This window comes from Pantherophis guttatus, chromosome 1 (genome assembly GCF_059756535.1).
Source record: "Pantherophis guttatus breed Tessera chromosome 1, ASM5975653v1, whole genome shotgun sequence".
In the NCBI taxonomy this organism is placed as follows: Eukaryota; Metazoa; Chordata; class Lepidosauria; order Squamata; family Colubridae; genus Pantherophis; species Pantherophis guttatus.
In genome coordinates, this window is record NC_142063.1 from 22070773 (window position 1) to 22098014 (window position 27242).

Below are 27242 nucleotides of genomic sequence, written 5' to 3' on the forward strand. Positions count from 1 at the left end.
GTTGATAAGTTAGGAACTTGGGTTGTTAAGTGAATCTGGCTCTTCCCCCATTGACTTTGCTTGTCAGAAAGGCCACAAAAGGTGATCACCTGACCCCAGGACACAGCAATGGTCATAAGTATGAACCAGTTGCCAAGCATCTGAATCTTGATCTCATGCTACGAAGGTTGTAACCGTGAAAACCGATCGTGTCACATTTTTCAGCGCCATTGTAACTTTGAATGGTCACTAAACGGACTGTTGTAAATTGAGGACTACATTGTACCTTCTATTAGAGCAGTGTTTTCTCAACCTTGGAAGCTTGAAGATGGGTGGACTTCAACTCCCAGAATCCCCCAGCCAGCAGCACTGGCTGGGGAATTCTGGGAGTTGAAGTCCACCCATCTTCAAGCTACCAAGGTTGAGAAACACTTTATTAGAGGATACATGAAAGTGTGCTCTACTCGTACGCCCATCCCAAAAAAGGTGATTAAGTAACTTGTTCCAATCATAATCTACCACTTTGGAAGTAGGTAGAGTATCACAGATGTTGCCTGGTTGGGTTATGAAACATTGGCAAGCAAACAGACAAGCTCAGAGAACAAGAACTTCTCAGAGCTACAGATAATCAACTCTTGATAAAGTCTGTTTAGCACATTCCAATATATCCTCACTATTGGTGTGTGTGTGTGTGCTCAGTCCTATCCCTGGCTGGATTGTCTGGGCAGAGCTGTTAAGGAAGAGGAAATTGCATCAGCTCTATTTGTTTTGAAAAGAGGGAGGTGTGCTGCAAGATTGAATTGGGCAAGAACCTTTGGTGTGTGGTGATAAGCAACCATAATGTAGGTGATAACCAATCATAATGTATTTGGTGTTAACTGTTCCTGCTTTCAGTGACTGCCAGCCGATACACACACACACACAAAGACACAAGGTGATGGCTGGGTGGCAATATAAAGAGGATCAGAAAACTTTCTCTTGATGGAGAAAGTTCTGGAGTCTCTCCAAGATGAACTTCTGTGGAAGCAAGCAAGTCCTTTTTGCTTGACCACGTCTGCAGATTCCAATTCCTTCTCCTCTGTGACGGTTTCAGATTCTAGGACGAAACTTTGCAAAAGTGTGATCAAGCATTTCAAAGGAATCACTTGTTGACTTGGCTCAGGTGTCAGATCATGGCTGGTTTAATTGTGGTTTGTCGATTAAACCACCATGACTGAGTTCACACCGCACGCCAAGCAAAAGCACATCTTGCATTTGTGTCTTAGCCTACAAACCCAGGAAATATGGTTTGTAAACATAATCCCTTTATTGTGTTGTGACCTAAGTGCGATTCAGAAAACCATGTCCCATTTATCATTCAGCTTAAGCTTTGGACAGAAGGCAAACCACGAGTTCCAACCCAAAACGCACCAACTTGCAAGAATTCTTCAAACTTTCCTCCAGCTCCACTAGCCACAATCCCCCGCCCCTTTTTTTTAAACTGAAGGATGAACGTGTTAATCTTCATTGACAAAACAAGAGGATGCTCCAGCACTTCGGCCGACAGCGGGGATTTCATAAGGCTGAGGAGAAAAAGCTTCGCCTCCGCCGCCATATTTCCCCCCCAAATCCGGACCCTCGCCTGTGGCGCCGGTGCGGTTTTTCTGCACATTTATTTTATTTATTTATTATCGGACTTATATACCGCCCTTTCTCCACAAGGACTCGGAGGCTCAGCAATAAACAACAAATCCAATTAAAATTCAACAATAAAAACTAAAATTCCCAACATGCTCGCAGTTGCTCTTAAGTGTGTGTGTGTGGGGGGGGGGGTGTCTCAAAATTTTGAAGAGACCCGTATGCACGGGAACAACAGAGGCAGCGCTTGTTCTCCTGAACATCTGGCCTCGGACTGGGCCGATCCCGTTTTCTTAAAGGATGTGATCGGAGGGTCCCTCCTGCGGCATCGGAGCAAGGGGCGCTCTGCTTACACTCAGAGGCTCCTCGCCATCGCCTCCCGCGCGTCCTTGCGCTGCGGCTCCATTCGAGCCCTGCAATCCTCCCGGTTGCGCCAGGCGGAGGCGCGCTTGGGGGGGGAGCATACCCGCTTGGCGCTGAGAGATCGCCCGCGATCGCCGCCCGCCCGCCCTCGTGTTCCCGCCCGCCTTGCCTGGCCAATGACGGGCCGGAATATCGAATCATTCTTCCCCCGCGCTGGCCCAAGTCGCGATCCCGGTCGCCAAGCAAGTGGAAGAGCAGCAGAAGGAAGACGTCGGCAAGCGACCGTCGGCGACTGCAGCGGCGATCGTTAGCAGATGGTGCCGGAGAGGCGTCGCCTGGTCCACGTGGAAAGCGCAGAGCACGAGTGAAAGCTTGGCAGGAAGGCGCGTTGCCCTCGGGACCCGCGAAACCCCGTAGCAACCGGACCAGCGGCGGAGCGTGATCAGCGCCCACCCGCCTCCCCAAACACGCATCCCGCTAGATCTGGGCGAAGCGCCCCCTTCCCACTCTAAGAAAAAGCCTCCCCCCTCCCCACTTCTTTGCCCAGCCCCGTTACTGCAGTTGCGGAATCCCCAGGCCCTTCACACGTTTGCTAAGGCAAGTGGCGAAATGCGGGGCGGAGGGAGAGGGATGGGAGGGGGGGGAACAAACCCGTGTTTGGTCGGGGGGTTTTGGGAAACTGGCGTTGCGCGCATCGCGGGGAACTGAATTGCCCGATGGTGTTGGGGTGCGAAAGCCCGCGTGGAGACTCCATATGGAACGGGCGAGGGAGACACTGGGTTCGGGGGGAAAAAAAGGGGGCGCAGGTAGGGCTATGGGGGGGTGGGTGCGCCTGCTTGCCTTTCTCCCCGCAGCGATGCGAATGGCCTTCGGAGAAGCCCCGGAATGGCGAAGGCAGGCGGCACCAGAGCTCCCCCCCCCACCTCCCCAATAATAAAATTAATCTCCCGAGAGAAAATGGAACTGGATTTTGCACACGCTTCCTTTGAGGCACGCAGGGGAATTTCGCCCTTCCTCGCTTTAGATTTAGGTCAGCCCGGCCTCTGCTCTCAAGTGGGTTTTATGTGTGAATTATCCCCCTGGGGCTTCCTCTACATGGGACGCCTGGGAGCCCGGATAGCAAGGCTGGTAGGGTTTCCTAGCTAAGGTGGACTCTTTTTTTTTTTAAAAAAAATTGATTTATATGCCGCCCTTCTCCGGAGACTCAGGGCGTCTTACAATGCGTTAAGCAATAGCCTTCATCCTTTTGTATATTTATACAAAGTCAGCTTATTGCCCCCACAAACTGGGTCCTCATTTTACCTACCTTAGAAAGGATGGAAGGCTGAGTCAACCTTGAGCCTGGTGAGATTTGAACTTGCAGTAATTGCAGACAGCAGATGTAAGTGGATGTTAATAACAGTGCTTTAGTCTGCTGAGCCACCAGAGCTCCTCTTTAACGGTGTGTGTCTGTTTCTGTAGCTTTTGAGGGTAGGTGACTGCAGTTCCTTGTCCCCTTCCCCGCTGTGGCCACCTTCTTTCACCCCCTTGTTAAAGACGACATGAGATTGGATCTCTGGTCCATCTGTTCTTACAGTGGTCAATCCAACTGGCCAAGGAAGCCCCACTCGTCTCCTAGCAGATGGCCTTTGGAAGCAGTCACCCTGCCATCAAGGCTAATAGCCATTAATCTATCAATTTGGAGCTTTAGTTCAGCCAACCCTGTACTTCTATTCTTGACTTTTTCAACCTGGTCTTCTCCGGATGGGTAAGCTTCCAACTCCCATGATTCTTAGCCAGGTTGTAGAAATTTGATCTACACACATTGTCCCAAAGGTGCTTTTTCAGGGGCAACTGGACTTTCTTGTTTTTTCTTTTGAAGACATTTCGCTTCTCATCCAAGAAGATTCTTCAGTTCTGACAGGATAGTGGGGAATGGAAGGATTTATACTCCTTGCAGACAGCTGGTCATTTACATCCTTTTAGAGGGTCTTTGAAGCACTTGGAGGTTTATCTGTGTCCGCAGGGTCACCTGAGTAGTGCTCCTGGTTCCATCTTTTTCTCTGGAAATCCATTGCTATTCCCACACCATTCAAAGGGTGTTCATCCCAAATTGTATAGCTAAAAGTCTGTAGAGATTCTCAGTCATCCAGGTCATGGTTGTCCCAAAGGTGCCTTTTCAGGAGGCAACTGGACTTTCTTGTTTTTTCTTTGAAGACATTTCGCTTCTCATCCAAGAAGATTCTTCAGTTCTGACAGGATAGTGGGGAATGGAATGATTTATACTTCTATACTCAATGAACCTGTCTGCAAGGAGTATAAATCCTTCCATTCCCCACTACCCTGTCAGAACTGAAGAATCTTCTTGGATGAGAAGCGAAATGTCTTCAAAGAAAAAACAAGAAAGTCCAGTTGCCTCCTGAAAAGGCACCTTTGGGACAACCATGACCTGGATGGCTGAGAATCTCTACAGACTTTTATCTACGCACATTGTTGATGGCTCTCTGAGCTCATTCCCAGCCCAACAACGGAGCATCCACGGATGTTTCTCCACCTGGCATCTGCCTGAAGGAGACACCTCCATGCAGGTAGTTCTCGATTTACAACCAGCAAAGGTGACTCATGACTGGTCCTCACACTTGCACATGTCGCCACATCCCCACAGTGACATGATCAAAATTCAGGTGTTTGGTAGCCAGCGTATATTTATGACAAGTTTCAGCATCCTGGGGTCATGTGATCACCATTTGCGAGCTTCCCAGCTGGCTTCTGACAGGCAAAAGCCAATCAGGGAAACTGTATTCGATTAATGACCGCATGATTCACCTAACAATTGCAGTTACTCATTTAACAACTATGGCAAAAAGGGTTGTAAAATCAAGTGCGGCTCACTTAACAACCACTTTGCTTAGCAACAGAAATTCTACTCCCAAGTGTAGTCATAATTTGAGGACTACCTATACAGGCAGTCCTCAACTTACAGCCACAATTGAGCCCAAAATTTATGTTGTTAAATGAGAAATTTGTTAAGTGAGTTTGGCTCCGTTTTATGACTTTTCTTGCCACATGTGAACTGAACCACTGCAGCTGTTAAATTAGTAACACTGTGGTTAAGTGAATCTAATTTCCTCAATGACTTGTGACAGAAGGTCACAAAAGGCGATCACATGACGCCAGGATAACATGACAATCGTAAATGTGAGTCAGTTTTCAAGCATCCGAATGTAAATCAGATGACCGTGGGGATGCTACAACGGTCGTGTGAAAAACGGTCATAAGTCACTTTTTTCAGTGATGGAACTTCGAACGGTCACTAAATAAACTGTTGTAGGTCAAGGACTACCTGTATACCTCTCGGCTGGAGAGCACCAAACTGGAGAAGTTTTGTGTGTTGTCCAAGGCATTCCCAGCAGTAGGAACTGAGGTTCCTCAAGAAGGTGACTCCTAAGGCTGAACACAGAACCATGCAACCAAACAAACAGAGCTTCTACTGGTAGGTCATACAGCTCTTCTGATCCCAAAAAAAATGGTTTAAGTTGGGATGGATTGTGACACTTCTGGCAGGCAAAACAGGCTTTCCGTCACTGAACAAGAACTGTAAAGGCAACTGAACAGGGACAAGCAGCCGTTTGGAATCCAGAATATTTTTTTCCCTATTTTTTAAACTGTTGCAAGGTTTTCAGGAAACTGAGCATGATGTAATGGTATCATTACAGAGAAGCCAGGCTTCTCCCTCCCCCCCCAATACTTTTTGGGGAAGTGGGTTTTTTTTTCCTCCTTCCTTAACATGTACATTATTATTTTTTTCCATACAATCATGGCCCAATTCTCGAAGACTGTCAAGGCAAGTCCCTGCAGTTTTCTTGGCAAGGTTTTTCAGGAATGGGTTGTCATTGTCTCCTTCCTGGGGTTGAGAGGAAGTGACTGGCCCGAGGTCACCTGGCGGTCACTTTTGTGCCCAAAGCGAGACTAAAATTCACAGTCTTATCAGTTTCTATTCTTTTTTCTTTTTTTTGAATCAAGTTTTATTGATTTTTTTATCCCCCCACATTCACCTGCATATTTTATGAAGAGTATTGGCCATATCATATCTTATACAACTTATCATATCCCAATACATTTTACTTAGTTACAATTTCTGCCAAAATCTTTTTCCATGTTTTTTGATCATATCTTAACATTTCTATGTTTATTTATATAAACAACCTCTTCATTCGCCCTCAAGTTCTAATTTCTCTATTTTTATTCATATTTATTCTCTTGTTATTTTTTAATAATTCATTCTTTATCCTAATACATTTACACATGTTCAGGGTTGCCTTTCTTCCATTTCATCTTTTTTATTTTTTTAATAATTCATTCTTTATCCTAATACATTTACACATGTTCGGGGTTGCCTTTCTTCCATTTTATCTTTTTTATTGTACAGCAGTCTTTCTTCTCATTCTCTTCCGTCTCCCTCCCTATCAATTTCTATTCTGATGCCTTAATCATTACACCAAACTGGATCTCAGAACACATACATTAAACTTATCAAAACCACCTAGAATCCGCAGTGGCGTTCTATGGAGCTTTCTCACCAATGACCGTATTGTGGAAAATTCCACCAGTATTGAGGAAAACTACAAGGGGTGACACATTATCCACCCCTGTTCTACCTAAAATGGAGATTGGAACTGCAAACGTTGGGCAAGGATGGGCTTTAAAAGGCGCCCCTAAAATGGGGTTTCTCAACCGTGGCCCCTTTAAGGCCTGTGAACTTCAACTCCCAGAATTCTCCAGACAGCCATGCTAGCTGGGGAATTCTGAGAGTTGGAAGTCCATGCATTTTAAAGTTGCCAAGTTTGGGAAACCCTAAAACTATCTCTCTCTTAGTGTTGCCTGCCCTGACCATCAAGTCGTGTCCTCCCCTCAACCAAAATCTTCAGTGAAGAAAGCTTTCCTGCCCCATGGACTGAAACTTGAAACTACAGTTGCACAGAGGCAAAAAAAAAATACCCCTGGTCACAGCCATTGAGTTATATTTGCTGTAATAATAGATTTGGCTGTGTTCTGCAAACTGATACAAGGCTCTGAATCATTCCAGTAACCAAAGATAGTCTTCCACTCTCTGAGTAGAGTTCTTGTTTGGGCTGTTTTGGTCTGACCGGGAGGGACAGAAATTGATGCAGGAAGTTGTATCCAGACAGACAGAGTGAGTTGGCCTGGTGTGGCAAAGTAGGAGTAAAATCCTGCTTCTGTGTTTATTTATTTATTTTTAGAGTGGAAATATCTGTCTGAGGTGGGCCTTGAGCCAAGTAAGTGTGGGTGTTACATTTCAAGTCTGTTAAAGGCTGCCTTTGGCAAGGGATTTGCTAGTGATTAATTTTTGCAAAAAGAACTGGCAAGCTCTGACAGCTCTGCATGTCTTATAATGTAATTTTAGATCCCAGGGGTCTCTCTCCCTCACTCTCCCTCTGTCTCTCTCTCTCTCTCTCTCTGTATAGTATTCACATGTTCAGAGGTGCCCTTTGTACATCATTCTTTGCTGCTGGAGAATTCCTTTCCTTTCCTTTCCTTTCCTTTCCTTTCCTTTCCTTTCCTTTCCTTTCCTTTCCTTTCCTTTCCTTTCCTTTCCTTTCCTTTCCTTTCCTTTCCTTTCCTTTCCTTTCCTTTCCTTTCCTTCCCTTCCCTTCCCTTCCCTTCCCTTTCCTTTCCTTCCCTTCCCTTCCCTTCCCTTCCCTTCCCTTCCCTCCTTTCCTTTCCTTTCCTTTCCTTTCCTTTCCTTTCCTTCCCTTCCCTTCCCTTCCCTTCCTTTCCTATCCTTTCCCCTTCCCTTTTCCCTTTCCTTCTCCCCTCCCCTCCTCCTCTCTTCCTCTCCTCCTCTCCCTCTCTGTCGCAACCTGCACTCAGGGCCTCTAATGGGAATATTCCAATTCTGCTTCTCAGGGTTATTGCAGAGATGTGGAAAAATCAGAACTAGGCACTGCATTTAACTTGAAACGCCAAAAAAAAAACAGCACTGGATAGTATTCAGGATGGGACATGTTCTGGAGTGCCAAACTGGTTTATTATCTCAGTATTTTTTAAACAATGTGGGATTTAGTTTTCAGGGAAAAAATGACAAAGGAGCTAAGATTCTACTATATAGCTTAAACCACAGATCACACGAAATAAAGTTGCTTGTATCCTATGTGGAAAAAGTTGTGGCTCTTTGGAGATTTAAGGAACGTTTTCTAGTTACAGTAACACAATTAGTACAAAGTACTGAGTATTTCTTGCAGTTTTGGGCAGCACTAACAAACGTATTTTTTGGGTCAAAGGGTGAAGTGAATGGGATCATAGCAAAATCCTTGGATATACACATAGAGCAAAGTTGGGATTTGAGGGGATTTGACCCTTACTGAGAGAGTAAAATAGTTTTTGGGGTTTTTTTTTGCCTCAAAACAATATGCCTCAGAAATTCAGTACAGTTGGAGGAAACTCCATAGGTCGCAATAAAAAGGTTTGGGAGGATAGAAAACTACAGAAGATGACCTTGGAAAAGTAGCTGCATTTCCCCTCCCTCCTGCTACACAAGAGAGTTAAGGTGGAGTCAGATTAAGTTTCTTTTTAATGTTCTTTTTCTAGGATTAAATCATGTTTTACTAACTGCCGGTTCCTTCCCTAAAGCCATTGCTGTAGTTCAACTTTCAGCCTTGGAAGTATAGGCTGTTTCCTTCTGAAAGACCTTTCTTACTGTACAATACTAGGAAAGCATCTTTTTTATTTTCTGGCAATCCAAAAAACAAAAGGAGTGGGGGAGAAATATATAGGTGAGTGGGTGAGCAGTAGAGTGATTCAAAAAAGATGTTGAGACTTTGGAAAAGGTGCAAAGAAGAGCAACTGAGATGATTAAAGACCTGGAGACTAAAAGATATGAAGAATAGTTGCAGGATTTGGGTTTGGCCGGTCTAGAGAAAAGAAGGACTAGGTGGGGACATGATAGCAGTATTCCAGTATTTGAGAGGCTGCCACAAAGAGGAAGGGGTCAGTTTATTTTCCAAAGCACCAGAGAGCAGGACAAGAAACAATGGATGGAAACTAAACAAGGAGAGAAGCAACCTGGAGTTGAGGAGAAACTTTCTAACAGTGAGGACAATTAACCAGTGGAACAGCTTGCCTTCAGTCGTTGTGGGTGCTTCATCACTGGAGGTTTTTAAGAAGAGACTGGGCAGTCACTTGTCTGAAATGGTATAGGATCTCCTGCTTGAGTAGGGGGCTGGACTAGAAGACCTCCAAGGTCCCTTCCAGCTCTATTCTGATTCGATTTCAGTTCTAAAAGAGCACCCTTGAGACAAGAAGGTGCATGAATGCAGCCCTGTATCCATCTCATTAAAGCAGTTATGCATTTCCCAAGTTCTTGCAATCCAAAGACTTGTCTGGGTGAAGGTGCTGACAACAGTATAGAAAGTTATATATGGGTTAGGCCTAAGCTAGTCACAGGATCACCCTTCAGTCTGGCCCTCACTCTAAAGACATCAGTAGGGCACCTTCGTGGATATTGCAATGAATAAAATTAACAGCTAATTCTGTTTGATTTGGCTCGAGTCCCATATTAGGGAACATACTGACATTGGAATTGACGCAAGTTCCCACTTTATTATAGTTCAGGAAGCAATTCAAAACATTCTTATCCAATCTAGACCTTTCATGTTTTATTCTTTTTAAGTGTTTAAAATTCATCATGCTTCTATTATCTCTCTAAGCCTCCCAAAGTCTTTTCTAATTACATATTTTATGAATAAAATATATCATTTCCTGGGGCATCCGATGAAGAGTTTCACCAAAACATTAGATTTATATATGGTTGGTTGGGTAGTTCATACTTCAGTGATGTAGGAAGTCAGTCATTGTCTTTTGAAAACTATACCCATACGTTACATCCAGTGGATAGAATGCAATATTGTAGGCTAACTCTCCCCACTGCTGGGAGTTTGAATCTGACCGTGCGGATCTGGATGGGGAGAAACAGGCTCAGGCTCAACCCATCCAAGACCGAGTGGCTGTGGTTTCCGACGTCCTGATATAGTCAGTTGACGCCATCACTGACTATTGGGGCGAATCGCTGGCCCCCACGGAGAGGTCTCGCAACTTGGGCGTCCTCCTAGATTCACGGCTGTCTTTAGAAGAGCATTTGACGGCCGTGACCGGGAGGGTTTTTCATCAGGTTCGCCTGATTCGCCAGTTGCGTCCCTTTCTGGATCAGGACTCCTTACACACAGTCACTCATGCCCTCGTCACTTCCCGCCTGGACTATTGCAACGCTCTCTACATGGGGCTCCCCTTGAGGAGCACCCGGAGGCTCCAACTGGCGCAGAGTGCAGCCGCACGGGTGGTTATGGGAGCGACATGGCGCTCCCCTGTAACACCTCTCCTGCGTGAGCTGCACTGGCTCCTGGTGGTCTTCCGGGTGCGCTTCAAGGTTTTGGTTACCACCTTTAGAGCGCTCCATGGCTTAGGACCTGGCTACTTACGGGACCACCTACTACCACAAATAGCCTCCCACCGCCCGGTACGCTCTCATAGAGAGGGGCTCCTCCAGGTGCCGTCAGCCAAACAGTGTCGACTGGCGGCCCCCAGGGGGAGGGCCTTCTCTGTGGGGGCACCCACTATCTGGAACGAGCTCCCCCCGGAGATATGGAGGATCCCGGATCTGCGCACTTTCCGCCGCGCTCTTAAGACCTTCCTATTCCAGCAAGCTGGCCTGGCCTAACCTTTCCCCCCCCTTTTCTTTTAAATTTAAAATTTTAAATCTGTTTTTAAATTATTGGGATTTTAAATTTGTCTCGGGCTAAATTGTTTAATCTGGTTTTATTTTTGCTTTTAAATTTTTGTATTTATGTATTTTATTTTTGTGCCTGTTCACCGTCCTGAGTCCTTCGGGAATAGGGCGGTATATAAATCTAATAAAAGAAAGAAAAGAAAGAAGAAAAGACCGGCTCAAGGTTGTCTCAGGCTTCCATCCTTCCAAGGTTGATAAAATGAGGAGCCAGTTTGTTGGGGGCAATAGGCTGACATTGTAAACAGTTCAGAGAGGGCTGTAAAGCACTGTGGAGCAGTATAGAAATGCTATTAAACCACATCATGCTGTGTTTGTGTCACAGCATGAGGTGATGTGAACAGGAACAATTGGGCTTATTCCAGGCTTAATATATTGTGTGATCCCAGCCAGCTTCAGATTTTGAGGACTAACATGTGGAGCAACCAAACAATTTATTGTTTGGTTGATTGCCTTGCATGCTGCTTGAGCAGGCTGAAAACATCTCCCCGCTTTTCTCACGTGCACATGCGAACACATGTTACGTTCTTGAGATCTTGGCTGCTTTGTTAGCAGAAGCTGCTGGAGATGCGGCATTGGAAGATTTGTTCTTCAGGTTGCACGTGTCTCCAGGAAAATTGAGTTGACAGGCTAAACTAAGAATGTGCGAGTGAATGGCAAAGCCTTGTAGGGTAGACAGAGTATCAGGGATGTATCCTGTGGACCTCCATGAGGTTTCTGTTGGGGAAGGGCTCATGAAATGCATGGATTAATTCTCAGCCAGACAGCTGTGGGTGGATGAAGCTTGGAGATACAGCTGTAGCACAGTGCAGTGTTGCTAAGCAATCGGCTGTGAGAAGGAATAATAATGTTTATCTCAGTGGGGTACCCTTTTTTTCCAGCTTGGTAGTTCTCTTCTCCTTCCTTTCCACCAGCTTTGCTCCTTGAAGCCTTTTTCTGGCACAAGGACAGGTACAATATCTGGTATAACCCTTTTAGACTTCTTTGCCAGCCAGTGAAGGTTAATTCCATATTAGGCATTAAAAAAAGAAAAAGAAATTGGGGAATCTTCTGATTCCTTAAATGAAGTAGGACAAAGTGGAGGATTGAAACAAACCACATGGAGGGCCAGGTTCAGATTTCTAGAATAGATCTGTAAAGTGGCCACACTATACCAAGCTAAAATGTAGTTGGCTACTGTCATTCTTATCAGGTAGACCAGGTAGGAAACATGACCGGTTTCTAACTAATTATATTTTATGGCAAAGCTTTGTTAACAGAAATTTGCAAGTTATTAGATGAGGCAGACTTTTAGATTCTGGTATAACACAGCATGTTGCGTTGTGCTTATATTATCTCCAGAATCCTAGTCAGGATAGTTCACCAAATCACGATTAGGAGAACTCTAAATCCATTAATAGCTGCTAAGAAATCCTTATTGGAACTTCCACAGGCGGTTTACTCCAGATATAAAATCCAAGGGTCGTGATGGCGAACCTATGGCACGGCACACTGAGCCATATTGGTGGGCACGCGAGCATTGCCCTAGCTCAGCTCCAGCATGCATGCGCGCGCTGGCCAGCTGATTTTTGGGCGTTCTGGGCCCACCGGAAATCAGCAAACGGGCTGTTTCCGGCCTCTGGAGGGCCTCCGGTGGGGTGGGGAAGGCTGTTTTCACCCTCCCCAGGCTCCTAGAAAGTCTTCTGGAGCTTGGGGAGGGCAAAAAATGGGCCTACCATGCCCACCGTGCCATCATGCGTGGGGGGGTAGGGTGCATAGAATTATGGGTATGGTCACACACACGTCCGCGACTACCCTGCACTCTCCCAGCTTTTGGCACACGATGGCAAAAAGGTTAGCCATCACTATCCTAGGGACTGCCCCCTCAATGTAGGCTGCATCTGACAATGGAAGTTCTGCATTCCTTCCTAAATGACAGAAAATCTTCCACTCCTGGAACCTGTGGTTGGCCTAAGTCAAAGAGGTTACTGGTTTAATGGAGGTTTTAGTCAAGAGTTCTTGTGATTTGCTTTATCCAGTTATCCAGTCTTTAGGTCTTTAGAGATGTGAACTTTCTAGTTTTCATAGATTCTGTTCCTTCCTGTTATTTGAGCGCCATGCTGTCTGCAACACATCAGAACGGTGGCGGCGGCTTAGGAGATATGTGGTGGGACTGGTGGGTGGTAGCATCTGGTCTCCTTCAGCTCCAGCAACCTGATGCTGAATCACATTGGAAGATTTTCCATTTCCATGGGGACATAAATTGGCGGGTGGGAGTAGGAATCTTGAATCTGCCTTGGGGTGAACAGGAGAAAATTGTTAAAACTCTTCGGCATGAAGAAAACGGGAGAATGGAATGCTCCAGATGCCCTGAGAATTAAATAGCACTTCCATATACAACTAATCTTCAACTTGCAACTGTAATTGAGCTCAGAATTATGGTCATAAGTCATGCCAGTTGTTAAGTGGGTCATCACGTGACCAGGGCCGATTGTATGACCTTTTGGGGGACTCTTGTTAACAGGTAAAGTAAAAGGTAAAGTAGTCCTTGCGGATTTTACGCCGTTAGTCGTTGCCGACTATATGGCTAAATGAACATGTGAACAAATGAATTGAATGCATTGTCTGCAATGGGCACAAAACTATCATAAATCGTGGTGACATGTCTGTGGGATACAGCAAATGGTCATAAATGAGGACCCAGATTGTTGGGAGCAGTATGCTGACTCTCAACCGCTTAGAGAGGGCTGGAAAGTAGTATGAAGTACTATACATGCTATTGCTATATGAACATTCGATCTGCTTTCACTCAACATGTGGACAGCCAACCAGAAATACCTGTGAGTTTCGCTGGGCTATTGGCATGAAAAAGTCAAGATGGGAGGCATTTTCCTTTATGTTCTTTTAAATGGAGCCTCCTTGAACAGATCTAGTGTACCTCTAAAAACTAAGTGGTGGGGTTGGAGATACTGCTTTTGTATGTACCTTGCTTGTTTTTAGAGGCTGCTGCCTTGGAAATACAGGTAATCTTCCATTTTCGACCACATTGAGCCCAAAATTTCAGTTGCTAAGCAAGACAGTTATTAAGCGAATCTTGCCCCATTTTATGACTTTTCTTGTCATAGTTGTTAAGTGAATCACTGCAGTTAGTAACATAGCTGTTAAGGGAATCTGGCTTCCCCATTGACTTTGCTTGTCAGAAGGCCACAAAAAGTGATCACACGGCCCTCGGACATTGCAACCGTCATAAATACATGCCAATTGTGGTGTGTGTGTGTGTGTGTCTGAATTTTAATTATGCGACTCTGGGGATGCTGCGGTGGTCGTGAAAAATGTTGATAAGTCACTTTTTCAGTTCTGTTGTAACTTTGAACAGTCACTGAATGGTTGTGAGTCAAGGACTACCTGTAGAGAGTAAGGGTCAAAATATCTAGAATGATCCTGGAGACCACAGTTTGGCCCCAGGATGCTGTATCGACTACGTCTTTGGTTTGATCCCAAAGCCTTTTCCAATTTATTGACATCTTTCTCCATCTGAATGAATGGACATTGTGCTGTAATGCATCTTCCCTCTCCTGGCTGCATTTACTTTGTGTGGTTGGTGAGCAGCCTTTGGAAAGAGACTAGATGCTCCAAATCCCAAGCCACTAAAGTCTCCTCCTCCTTCTCCACCTCCTCCTCCTCTCTACCTTCCAACGAACTACTCTGACTTCACTTTTTTTCTTCTCTTTTGCCAGAAGATTTCCAGACAGGGAAGAAAGAACACGGTGGTGGACGACTGACTGCCAGCCACAGGAAGACTGCCTCACAGGGGGAGCCCAGCAGCTTCTCCTGCTGCTCCAGGTGGGAAGGGAGTCTGCAGTTGGGAAGTTTGGGGCGGGTGGGGAGTTTGGCTGATTCCTCTGGTGAAGAATGAGTTCACCCATTTCCGGAGGTGTATTTTTTAGAGGTGGGACAGGATAAACCTGAGGAGTGGAGCTGTTTACCCGTTGGCAAACATAAAAATTTCCAGACTGCTTTTTTTAAATATCCGGGCTCTTGACATCTCTCCTTGCTGGCTGAAGCTGCCTTTTGATGGGTCCTTGAATGCCCTCAGCTTCTCTGCTCCCTTTCCCTGTTCCCCTTTCCCCCCCTTCTGTAAATTGGGCCTTTGACTCCTTTACAAAAGGGGGTTAGTAAGTAAGAAATGAGCGATTAATTTTGCTTGGGAGGCCAACTTTCTGAACTAGGAATCAGAGAAAATATTAAAAAAGTAACAAAAGAGAGGGGAGGCTTAAACTACGGCATTTATTTACAAATCTGGTATTTGAATGAAGATAGCTGTTCTGCGAAGTTGTTAATGAGTAGAAGGGGACACATCTGTAGTAATCTATAATTTGACAAAGAAATGTCAGCAGGTGAATGGGAAGGATTGTAGAGGCAAGACCATATAGAACCGTGATGGCGAACCTATGGCATGCGTGCCACAGGTGGCACGCGAAGCCATATCTTCGGGCACGCGAGCTGTTGCCCTAGCTCAGCTCCAGGGTGCATGCATGTGCCGGCCACCTGATTTTCCGGCCTTCTGGGCCCACCGGACGTTGGGAAACGGGCTGTTTCTGGCCTCTGGGGGGATGGGGAAGGCCATTTTTGCCCTCCCCAGGCTCCTAGAAAGCCTCTGGAGCCTGGGGAGAGTGAAAAACAGGCCTTCCGGTTCCACTGGAAGTTGGGAAGTGGGCCATTTCCGGTCTCAGGAGGGTCTCGGGGGGGGGGGGCTGGGGAAGGCCGTTTTCACCCTCCCCAGGCTCCTAGAAAGGCTCTGGAGTCTGGGGAGAGTGAAAAAACGGGCTTTCCGGTCCCACCATGCCATTGTGTGCCAATAGCAGGGGGAGTGCGGAGGAGGTCGCACACATTGCATGGGGGGGGGCGAGGCATGTTGAATTATGGGTGTGGACACGCACGCGCGCAACCCCCCTGCGCTCCCCTTGCTTTTGGCACATGATGGCAAAAAGGTTAGCCATCACTGATATAGAATTATGTGCTTTTTCCCCCCTTACATGTTTCTTGGGCCCATATGCAATAGAGTGCCCTTCCCCAGCCAGGCACCATCCAAGTATGCTGGCACTGCCACTCACAAAAGTCCCAGGCTAAGATGACTAAGAAACATTTGGAAGCTGCAGCCTCAATGGTGCAGAAAGGATGACTGCGGTCTGCCCTATATCCTCAGGTCATCAATCGAGCCAGTGATACGCTTTTACAATAGAAATTCTGCTTTTTCCTTATATGGATCAGTTGCTGAGTATATTGTGTGATTTCTTTGTGGTGGTTTCTAAAGATGGTGATCGTATTTCCATGGGAGAAAAATGAAGGACAAATTTGAAAAAAGCAGATCCAAAAGACATGAACATAAATTGCAATTGTTTAATGATTTTGCTTCGTAAAAGAAAATTCAGTAGCAAAACCAAGAAAAACTTTTCAAAAAATAAATGACAAATGTGAGTTTTTTGAAAAGATAAATAAATCTAAAGGACAGCTTTCTGAAGTAAAGGACTGTCCTTCATAATAAAGGATATGTTGTATTTATAAACCATGCTTGAAAGTTTAGCCTGTTGTATGAATCCAAATAATTGGATTCATTCATTAAATCAAGATTGAATAAACTTTAGCTTAGTGTGATCTGGGAACCTAATCAATATGCAATAGATTGAAAAGAAAGCAGGTAATTGATCAGTCAAAGACCTTTTTGTTGATGGATGGGTTTATAGCTAGCTAGCTAGGTTGGTAGGTAGGTGGTCAATTCATTGTTGATGCTTTGAGATGAGGCATCAACTCAGACAGCAGCACGGGTTGGCAATAGCTGGAAGATGGAGGAATCTGGGAGTCACCTAAGATTTCTGCAGGAAAGGATTGTTTCTAGATCCTGAAGTTCTCTTTTCTCTGGTGGTGTAACCCCCAAAACATGGTGTGCCCCTCGCTGGCATCTCCCAAATGTCCTGATTGTCATTCTTTGGTGTTAGGTGAGTGGGGAGGTGGGGAGTTCTTGGATAATTAGCCAGATGCTCAAGGACTTGGCAGACCACCAGGAGTGGAAAAAAGTCAGATGGTTGACATTCCAGTCTTAACCTGCCTTTTGATGCTCAGTTTGTGGCCAAGAGGTATTTGGTACCACCTGGGGGGAGGGGGGAGAAGATAGGCAATTGTGGTTTGGGAATATTCCATATTCCTGCTAAGTTGGAAAAGGCCTGTTGCTCTGCTGTTTTGCAGAAGGTCTCAGATGAATCCTAGCAGCTCCAGTGAAACAGTAACGGGAAGGATTTTGGGGGCACTTACGGAAGTCAGAGTAAATAGCATTGAGCTTAGGTGGATCAAGAGAGATCATTGAAATGAAGCAATCAAGTTGACTTACTCAAAAGGGATTCCTACAATCCTTCTGTGGGATGAAATAAGATGTGTAAGGAGTGGGAAGTCATATAGCAGGGATGGCTAACCTTTTTGCTGTCGTGTGCCAAAAGCAGAGGGAGTGTGGGGGGTCACGCATGCACGTGCCCACACCCCAGGGTGGATAAAAATCAATTATTTTTTTAAAAAAATCAAAAAAATCAGATTTTTTTGATTTAAATCAGATTTTTTTGATTTAAATAGGATTTTTTTGATTTTTATCGAATTTATTTTAATAAAAAACTTTGGGGGTAAAAATCTGTCGTAAGATAGTTTTCTATTTAAGATACATAAATAATTTAGTTTATTCAGCATGAAATGGAGCTTAGTTAGGTAGCATGAGGCTGTATATTCTGCAACACTGGGACTATCGGTGAGTCAACAGTGGGTCAAAGGAATAGCAGAGATGACAGTTGCTCTTTAAAAATTATGATTTAAATCGAGTTGATTTAAATCAAGCCTTTACACTAGTGATTTAAATCATGATTTAAATTGTGATTTAAATCAACTCGATTTAAATCAAATCCACCCTGCCACACCCATAATTCAATTCCTCCCCGTGCCCCCCCCTGCGCATGTGCACATGAGCCCCCCCCCACGGTCTCCCCCCCCCACTTTTGGCACACGATGGCAAAAAGATTACTGGTGGGCCTGGTAGGCCTGTTTTTACCCTCCCCAGGCTCCAGAGGTTTCCTGACTTCCAGTGGGCCCGGAAGGCCCGAAAACCAGCTGGCTGGCACATGCATGCGTGCTGGAGCTGAGCTAGGGAAACACTCGTGTGCCCACAGATATGGCTCCGCGTGCCACCTGTGGCACCCGTGCCATAGGTTCGCCATCACAGTCATATAGGCTAACCCTTTTCTGGTCAGCAATGCCTTTGATCAGGATCATGTTCAGATGTCCTGTACTCAAGGAGAGCCATTTGGGCCATTCTGGATCTGTACGCATGGTGAGGAATCTCGTCTGTATCCTTTTAATCAAACATAACATCTCCTTGGTTGCAGACCCCTGGAGGTCAGGGGGAAATATGTGTTGACTGCTGAGGTAATAATACTGTAGTATTTCCTAGCCAAAATATTATTTGTTTATATCCCACCTTCACTATTTTTAGAAATAACTCAAGGTGGCAAACATATCCAACACACTTCCTCTTCCTATTTTACCCACAACCACAATCCTGTGAGGTGAGTTGGGCTGAGAGAGAGTGACTGGCTCAATATCACCCAGCTGGCTAGGGTGTTAAGGCATGGTTTTCATGGTTAAGGCAGGATTAGAATTCATGGTCTCTTGCTTTCTAGTCTGGTGCTTTAACCGTTAGACCAAACCTGCTCTCTGACATGATATGATATCGGAAATATCAATATCAATATTCTCAGAGTCATGAGCTAGGAAAAGAGAACCATTGACAGTCGGAGCCAATTACAGTGGGCTGTGTGAACTAACAGAATATCAAGAGTTGGAAGGGTCTCTGGAAGTCTTCTAGTCCAACCTCCTGCTCAAGCAGAAAATCCTATACCCGTGATGGCGAACCTATGGAAAATGTGTCACAGGTGGCACACAGAGCCATGTTTCCTGGCACACCAGCTCAGCTAGGGCGCGGATGCACGCGCCAGCCAGCTAATTTTTGGGCCTTCTGGGCCTACCAGATGTAGGAAAAAGGCTGTTTCCTACCTCCAGAGGGCCTGGGGGTGGGGTGGGGAAGGCTGTTTTCGCCCTCCCCAGATGCATAGAGAGGATCTGGAGCCAGATGAGACAGAAAATGGGCCTACCGGGACATCACGTGCCAGGAGCGGGGGGGGAGGGGGGTTGCACGCGCATGCATGGGGCGGGGTGCATAGAATTCCTGGCACGCGATGGCAAAAAGGTTAGCCATCACTGCCCTATACCTTTCCAGACAAGTGGCTTGTTCAGTCTCTTCTTAAAAGTCTCCAGTGATGGAGCACCCACAACTTCTGAAAGTAAGTTAATTGGTTAATTGTCTCACTGTTAGAAAATTTTTCCTTAGTTCTAGGCTGCTTCTTCCCTTGATTAGTTTCAATCCATTGTTTCTTTTTTCTTTTTATAAAAGAGTTTTTTTTTTTTTTTTAAACAAACACATAATACATCAATCCTTCCGTGTGTCTTCTCGGTGTTTCTTCCGTGACTTCTTCTTTTTATTACTTCTCCTATCTTCATTTCTCCTGGATAGTTTCCATTTCTCTGTTGCGATATTTCCCCCAAATTACAATACATTTAATATAACATTCTCCTTATTTAATTATCACAATCTTTATCTATATCTCTTTTTTAACCAATCATAAAATTTTCCCCATCTTATAATAGTCTATATCCTCTCTCTCTTTAATTATCAAAGTTAATCTCTTCATTTCTGCACAATCTAAGATTTTTTTAATTACTTCCCCTTCCAAAGGAATTTTCTCTGCTTTCCATCTTTGTGCAAATACTATCCTTGCTGCCGTTATTATATGTAACGGCATATAAATACGGCATTAAATATAAGTATATATTTTCTTTACTAATTTTCCCTCCTAGTATACCCAATAGGAACAGCTCAGGTTTTAAATCAATATGTTGTTGGATCATTTCTTTTAACCATGTCTTAATTCTACTCCAATAGTCTCTAGCTTCTGGGCATGTCCACCACATATGATAATAAGATCCTGGTATTTGATGGCATTTCCAACATTTAGCTGATTTGTCTTTAAACATTTTTGCCAATTTTTCCGGTGGCATATGCCATCTATAAAACATTTTATATTGATTCTCTTTATATGCAGTGGACATTGTTAGTTTATAGTTCCTTTCCCATAACTGGTGCCATCTATCGAGCTCGATTGAATATCCACAATTTTTTGCCCAAGCAATCATTGTTTCCTTTACTTGTTGTTCTTCTAATTCCATACTAAACAGGAAGCTATAGATTTTTAAAATTATTTTATCCTCTGTTCCCATGAGTATCCTATCCAAATCTGTCATTTCTAAATAAAAACCATATAATTTTGCATCTTTTTCATACCTTGCTTGTATTTGCATATGCATGTACCAATCTATCACAATCCCTTCCAATGTTCTTAAATTGTTTCTTGTCTTGTCTTCTAGTGCTTTGGAAAATAGGTTGAGCCCCCTCTTCTTTGTGGCAGCCCCTCAAATATTGGAACACTGTTACCTGTCACCTGTAGTCTTCCTTTTTAGTAGATTAAACATACCCAATTCCTGGAACGGTTCTTCATATGTTTTAGCCTCTAGCCCCCTAACTATCTCTGTTGCTGCTTCTGGGCACCAAATCTGAAAAATTCAGCTCAACCGGAATCAGTTCCAAGAAGGGCAAAATTGGGCAACAATCCTTTAGGATAGAAGTCTGATGAAGCGAGAGTGAGGAAACAGGGTTTGCTTTGGGATAAGACTGCTGAATAGGAAAAAGACAACTTTTTTCAAATACCCGAAGGGGTGTCATCCAGAAGAATGCCAAGACCTATCCTTTATTGTTTTGTAGGGCACAAGAGTAATGCTCTGAAATTGCAGAAGAGCAGATTCTGGTTGAAACTTAGGAAAATCTTCCTTGTAGCTTGACAAGGCGGTGAGCACCCCTTCCTTGCATGTTGTTTGAGCAAGGACTGGATGACATTTATTTATTTATTTATTTATTTATTTATTTATTCATTCATTCATTCATTCATTCATTCATTCATTCATTCATTCAATTTATATGCCGCCCTTCTCCGGAGACTCAGGGCGGCTTACAATGCATTAAGCAATAGCCTTCATACTTTTGTATATACCTGCTTAGTAGGGCTTTGCCCCCCCCCCCACAAGCGGTGTTCTTTTTTATACAAAGTCAGTTTACTGCCCCCACAATCCGGGTCCTCATTTTACCTACCTCGAAAGGATGGAAGGCTGAATCAACCTTGAGCCTGGTGAGATTTGAACTTGCAGCAATTGCAGGCAGCTGGTGCTATTTAACAGCACTTTAGTCTGCTGCATTACCAAGGCTCATCATTTCCTGGGGATGCTTTAATTTGGGATTCTGCATTGGGTAGGGCAGCGATGGCTAACCTTTTCTGGATCGAGTGCCCAAAACGTGTGCCCAAACCCCCAAAACGCAATGCGTGCACGCCCCCCCATGCATGCACCCCACCCCCTGCGCATGCGTGGCAGAGACCCGACAACCCACTGGCCAGTGAGAGGCGCGCATGCATGTGTGTCAGAGCTGAACTGGGGTGACGGCTCGCGTGCCCACAGAGAGGGTACTGCGTGCCACCTGTGGCATGTGTGCCATAGGTTCGCCATCATGGGGGAAGGACTACTACTCGATGGCCTGACCATCCCTTTCCTACTTTATGATTCCTTATTTTATTCACCTCTCTCTGTGTGTGCATATGCAGGTGCGTAGGTGTACAGGTGGATTTTTTAAAATCGTTGACAGTTTCTTGGCAAGGCTGAGTGGGACTTCCAAGAGTGTGGATAAGTTAAATCAGTAAACAAGGACTAAAGTGGCTATGTGGGGAAAGAGCCATATTTCCCAGCCTCTTAAATCCTCTCTCTCTGCTTTTCCCTGTACAGCTTCTTGGGGCTCCTGACCCTCTGGATGTTGAGTCCCATTATGGGCGAGCATCAGACCCACATCAACAGCCTCTTCCTGAATGAGGAGACATCAAAGCAGCTTGAATCGGGAAGCCGGGTGCATCGCTTCCGCCATGCCCTGGAGAAGCGGGCAGCACATGCCAGGAAGCAAATGTACAGCATCACTCGAGAGAGCGTCAAGGGCTTCTTCCAGAGAAATGCTTTTGTGCTACTCACCATCTTGGCCGTCCTGCTGGGTATGGAGAGAAAGGGCCTTTCAGAGATCAAGGCATGGGAAGGCCAGGGTGGGCATGGAGGGATCTTGAGCCATTGAACTGGACACCTCTGTGCCTGTGCAGAAGTCCAGGTGAAATTGTAACTCATCCCACCTTTAACTGAGAAATATCAACGTCCTGCTTTCAATGTTTTCATTGGTTTTTTTATTTGAACTATGTTTTAGAAAAACCAGTTAAAAACCAGTACAGTAGATGTTGTAAGCTAGGCTTTTTTGAACTGGTGCATTTCCTAAGTTTAACAAAATGGGGAAGAATAGTAGCTGCTTAAAAGAGAGGGTTTTTGTATCAGTTAGGAGGGACAGTAAAGTTTTTTTTTTTTTTAAATTGCCAGCTGGATCCTCTCCTGTGAGAGACTGTTTTTTCTGACTTTCGTTTCTTCTCCCTCTGAGTTTTGCTTTCAGGTCCCTTCACAACCCTCTTAGCTTCTCAATCTAATTCAGTGTTTCTCAACTTTAGTGACTTTAAGCTGCATGGATTTCATGTCTCAGAATTCTTCGGCCAGCATGCTGGTTGAGAAATTCTGGGAGTTGAAGTCCACAGAATTTAAAGTTGCCAAGGTTGAGAAGACTTGATCTAATTATTTTTCTGATAGTTGCAAAACATTTGGAGGTAATTGGAAGGCATTTGTCCCTCATTGGAAAACCCCTTGTCATTTTCAATATCATAGAGTTCTTTTTCAGAAGAGAAAAGATTTCTTGTGGTACGGAAACCTTAACAGGAGTTTTGGGGCAGGGTTTCTTTATAAGGGGACATGCCAATCAATTTGTTCTGGATAATGGCAAAGCATAGGGGACATTCCTTGAGATGCTGATGGGGTTCAATAGAGAATAGCTTGGAGGCGCAAGTGTCCCATGACATTACATCCTTATGACCTGGAGGTAGGTTATCCTCAATGCTAAGCAGGGGTGAAATGTAAAATGTGTTACTACCGGTTCTATGGGCGTGGCTTGGTGGGGGGGGTAATGTGACTGGGTGGGCGTGGCCAATTTTTTTTTTAACTTTTCAAAGCATTTTTTCTAATGCTTTGAAAAGCCCCTGGCGATCAGGCAACTCAGCTGGGATCGTCAGAGAAGCTTTTTAAAAAATGCTTTGAAAAGCCTCTGAGGATCCCAGCTGAGCCGCGCGATCATCAGAGGCTTTTTTTTTTACTTTTAAAAGCATTTTTTCGTCAGAAGAGGTTGTAGAAAAAATGCTTTTAAAAGTAAAAAAAAAAAAAAGCCTCTGATGATCGTGCGATTCAGCTGAGCATGGTAGGGGGGATGCAGGGATTTTTGCTACCGGTTCTCCGAACCACCCGCTGCCATCACTACCGGATCAGGTGATCCGGTCCGAACCGGGAGCATTTCACCCCTGATGCTAAGTATATTTTGTGCATGATCCTGGACATCTTTATTTTTTTCTTGTTATTTGATACGTTCTGGGCTGATTTTTTTGTCATTCTTTGCTGGTTTGGAAACTGAAATTAAAAGATCTACGAACTCTTGCTCTTGAAAAGCGTCCTTGTTGTGTTAATGAACCTTCCTTCAAAAATGAGCCCTTCTCTGGAGGTGTTTCCATCATTTTCATAACCTCTGGTCCTTGCCTTTGCTGGGTTGGCATCTTTGCTAGTTTGGCATCTGACAGCTTATATGAGTGATTGTCTCCTGTAATTGGGATGTTAATGAGAATTCGTTAAAATGTAAGCACTCCATGTGAGTTGTTGTCACTGTTTTCATAACAGCTAGACAGATCCTTCCCTTGTGGACCTGGTAGTTGGCTCCGCTGGCATCTGACAGTTTAGATAAGTGATTATCTCCTACAACAGGATCTGGCTCCAAGATTGGTTGGTAGTTTACTTTTGTTTCCAACTTGTATTGAGTTGTAGCCAGTTGTATTGCAGCTGAGGAAGGAGGGGGAACAAAACTGGGAATTAACCCTTAGGCTATCCAATTTCCTTTTTTCCTGTGCAAATTAGGATCTCTCGTACCCTTGACGTGTACCAACACAATCCTGTGGAGGTTTGGAAGTTGATTAAGAGCGCACAGTTGGGGAAAAGCCATCTGTTTTCCAAAAACATAAAAGAAAGAACCCCAGGAGATTAAGTAAATTAAATAGTCATGAGTCAGTTCAGTTTGACGTGGCTGGAATGTGGATTGAAACCACACCACCAATTCTGTTCTTTCAGATTTCTAATTTAAAAGAAAAAAAGAAAAGCTCTTAAAGGCAAAAGCAGCTAGAGGTGATCAGATCTTTCCTTCCTTCCTTCCTTCCTTCCTTCCTTCCTTCCTTCCTTTTTTCTTTTCTTTTCTTTTCTTTTCTTTCTCATGTGATATAAAGTCTTACAATTACACTTAATAGTCTTTCTTCACTGTTATTAAATGCAGTTCATTGTACACAGTAGTGTTGTAGAGAGAGAGGATGTAGAATTAATTGAAATAATGAAGTGTGGACAAGAATGTAGTTCAGGAATCCCAAATCTCACGTGTTCCAGATACACTGGGAATGTGCAGTTCCATTTTAATTAGAAGTGAGAGTTGTTTCCCCACAGGGGCGGGCAAACCCACTTTACAGGCATGTTTTGGATTGCTTAGAGACAAGATTGCTGGAATGGCGGCCTGGGTCATATATTAATGTAGTCTGCTTGGCTTGTGCAGTAAATCGTGCAAATGCAACCACTCTGATTTATTTGGCATTCATGGTTAAACGAGTCACTGGATTCAGGGTCATGCTATGGGTGCTGCTTTTTTTAATCTGCTTTGACACAACTACTAAGAAGTATTGGTTGGGGGGGGACTAGGACTTTTCATAATAGAGACACTTTTCCTATACATTGGGTGTTGGGGGTGTCCATAAAAAAACTCATAATAAGACTGAGTAATATTTGATAGTTGTTGAGGCCAATTCCTACAACCAAAAGTGATAAACGGGGAAATATCCATCTTCAGTTCCATTTATTTACTGTTGGGTTGATAAGAAGTATTTTTCTGTTCTGATCCACATTTGGTTAATAAGCATATTAGACCAGTTGGGGAATTCTGGGAGTTGAAGTCCAGTCCACACAACTTCAAGTTGCCAAGATTGAGAAACGCTGATCTAGAATGTCAGTAAATACAAACTGAGATAGACGATAGCAGTGGGAAAGCAACCTTGCTTTGGGAAGGCATCACCCCATGTTGGGTCTCTAGGTCTGGTGGACCAGACTGAGTCCCCAGACTTGAACACCTGGAGAAAAGATGGGATTATCAGTGCAGGTAAATAAACGGAAAACAACTGAACAAAAGCCCTGTTCTTTGTCAGGTGTGGAATTGTAACATTTTTCCTTCTTGGCCTCATGTCTCACAGGGATTACTCTGGCCCTCGCCCTGCGGCCATATCGGATGACCTATCGCCAGATCAAATACTTCTCCTTTCCTGGAGAGCTGTTGATGCGAATGCTGCAGATGTTGGTTCTTCCACTAATCGTCTCTAGCCTTATCACAGGTGAATGAGCAGGTTACCTGGGAATCGTTGCCTTAAAGTCAGATCAGATCAGCAAAGTGCTCTCCAGCTTCTGGCAATCTGGTGCTACAGCAGGGGTAGGAACCACCATTTTCAGAGGCGCACAATCTCAATGCAGTTGCTTGATTTTGGGAGAAGCCACAGGGATGAATGGTTCCCAGAGCACCTAGAAAGGCAGGACTCATTGTTCTGATCCACCACTTTCAAGGAGAGCTAGATAAGCCTTCTCTTTTCTGGTTGTAATTTTATATTTTTGGGATTAGCAATTGTCCGTTTCTGTTCTTTGGGTGTGTTCAGGGTGCAAACCTACCTAAGGTATTGTATTTTTCGGAGTATAAGACGCACCTTTCCCCCCCCAAAAAAGAGGGTGAAAATCTGGGTGCGCCTTATACTCCGAATGTAGCCACGCCCAGCTTCTCAAAGGGAGGTTTCAGAGGCTGAAAAAAGCATCAGAAACGAAGCTTCAGAAAAAAAAGTCCCCAAACAGAGCTTCAGAGGCTTTTTTTTCTGAAGCTCTGTTTCGGAGGCTTTCAGAGGCAGGAAAAAAAGTTTTTTCTGAAATGGAGTTTCAGAAGTTTCAGAGGCAGAAAAAAAAGCAAAAAAAAAAAAGCAAGGCACAGAGCTCACAACTAAGGAACCTGTTGCTAAAATTCACCTCTGGGAACAGCTGATTGGGGGTATTCCGGGAGGCCGATCCACCTGCCAATCAGCTTTTTTCTTATTTTCGTCCCCAAAAATTAAGGCACGTCTTATATTCTGGTGCGTCTTATACTCCAAAAAATAGAGTACATATCTATGGAGATTCTCAGTCATTCAGGTCATGGTTGTCCCAAAAGTGTGTTTTCAAGAGGCATCTGAAGAAACTTTGGATGAGAAGCGAAACGTCTTCAAAGAAAAAACAGAAAGTCCAGTTGCCTCTTGAAAAAGCACCTTTGGGACTAACTAAGGCACCTTCTTTAGTTTCCATCTTTCTGCTGAACAGATCATGTCAGGACTGGAGATGGGAAAGTCTGGAAGAAAACCAGAAAATTTCGGTGGGAAACAGGTTTTTTTCTCCTGATTTTTCTGTTTTTTTTTCAAACGGCTTTGGAAAAAAAATGGAAAAACCCCTGGGTTTTTTTCCAATTTTTCTGGGTTTTTCCAGGCGTTTCCATCTCTAGTCAGGACTTCATAAGTATAAAATGCAGCCCTGGGTTCAATCAAAGCCCACCGAGCTTAGGACAGCCCCCGACCTCCTCTCTTTCCGCCGCAAACTGAAGACGTGGTTTTTTCATCAAATGGACTGACCCGTTGAGGGGTTTTTTACATTGTAATAATTTTAATTAATTTTAATTGGATTTTAACTTATATTTAATTCATATTGTTGAATTTTTTTATCTTGTAAGCCGCCCTGAGTTCCTCAGGAGAAGGGCGGCATATAAATTGCAATAAAATAAATAAATAAAATAAATAAAAAAGTCCATCTGATGAAACATCCCAATTTCCAAGGCAATTTTGGAGATGGTCTCCTGTGATCTTCCATTGCTGAATTATGACCTCTCCTCCCTTCTCAGGCATGGCATCCTTGGACAGCGGTGCCTCTGGCAAGATGGGACTGCGGGCTGTTGTTTACTATATGATGACAACCATCATCGCCGTCTTCATTGGAATCTTTATGGTCCTCATCATCCATCCAGGAAAAGGGAGCAAGAAAGGCCTCCAAGGGGAGGGCAAGATTGATCAGGTCCATGCAACTGATGCTTTCATGGACCTCATCCGGTGAGCAATTTTAAGCC

The 27242-nt window shown here is 44.4% G+C and overlaps 1 protein-coding gene across 3 annotated transcripts in view; it reads left to right on the forward strand.

Annotated features, from left to right (window-relative positions):
• Positions 1-1797: 1797 nt before the first annotated feature.
• LOC117677425 (excitatory amino acid transporter 1-like) overlaps positions 1798-27242 on the forward strand; it is a 33872-nt gene continuing 8427 nt past the window's right edge. The window contains exons 1-5 of one of the 3 annotated variants that reach the window (XM_087894544.1): positions 1798-2556; positions 14455-14560; positions 21695-21951; positions 25312-25449; positions 27021-27225. In XM_087894544.1, coding sequence (XP_087750670.1) covers positions 21720-21951; positions 25312-25449; positions 27021-27225 — 575 coding nt within the window. In that variant the 5' untranslated portion in view covers positions 1798-2556; positions 14455-14560; positions 21695-21719. The remainder of the gene's footprint in view (positions 2557-14454; positions 14561-21694; positions 21952-25311; positions 25450-27020; positions 27226-27242) is intronic. The other 2 variants (XR_015734364.1, XM_087894553.1) reach the window with 2 other exon arrangements.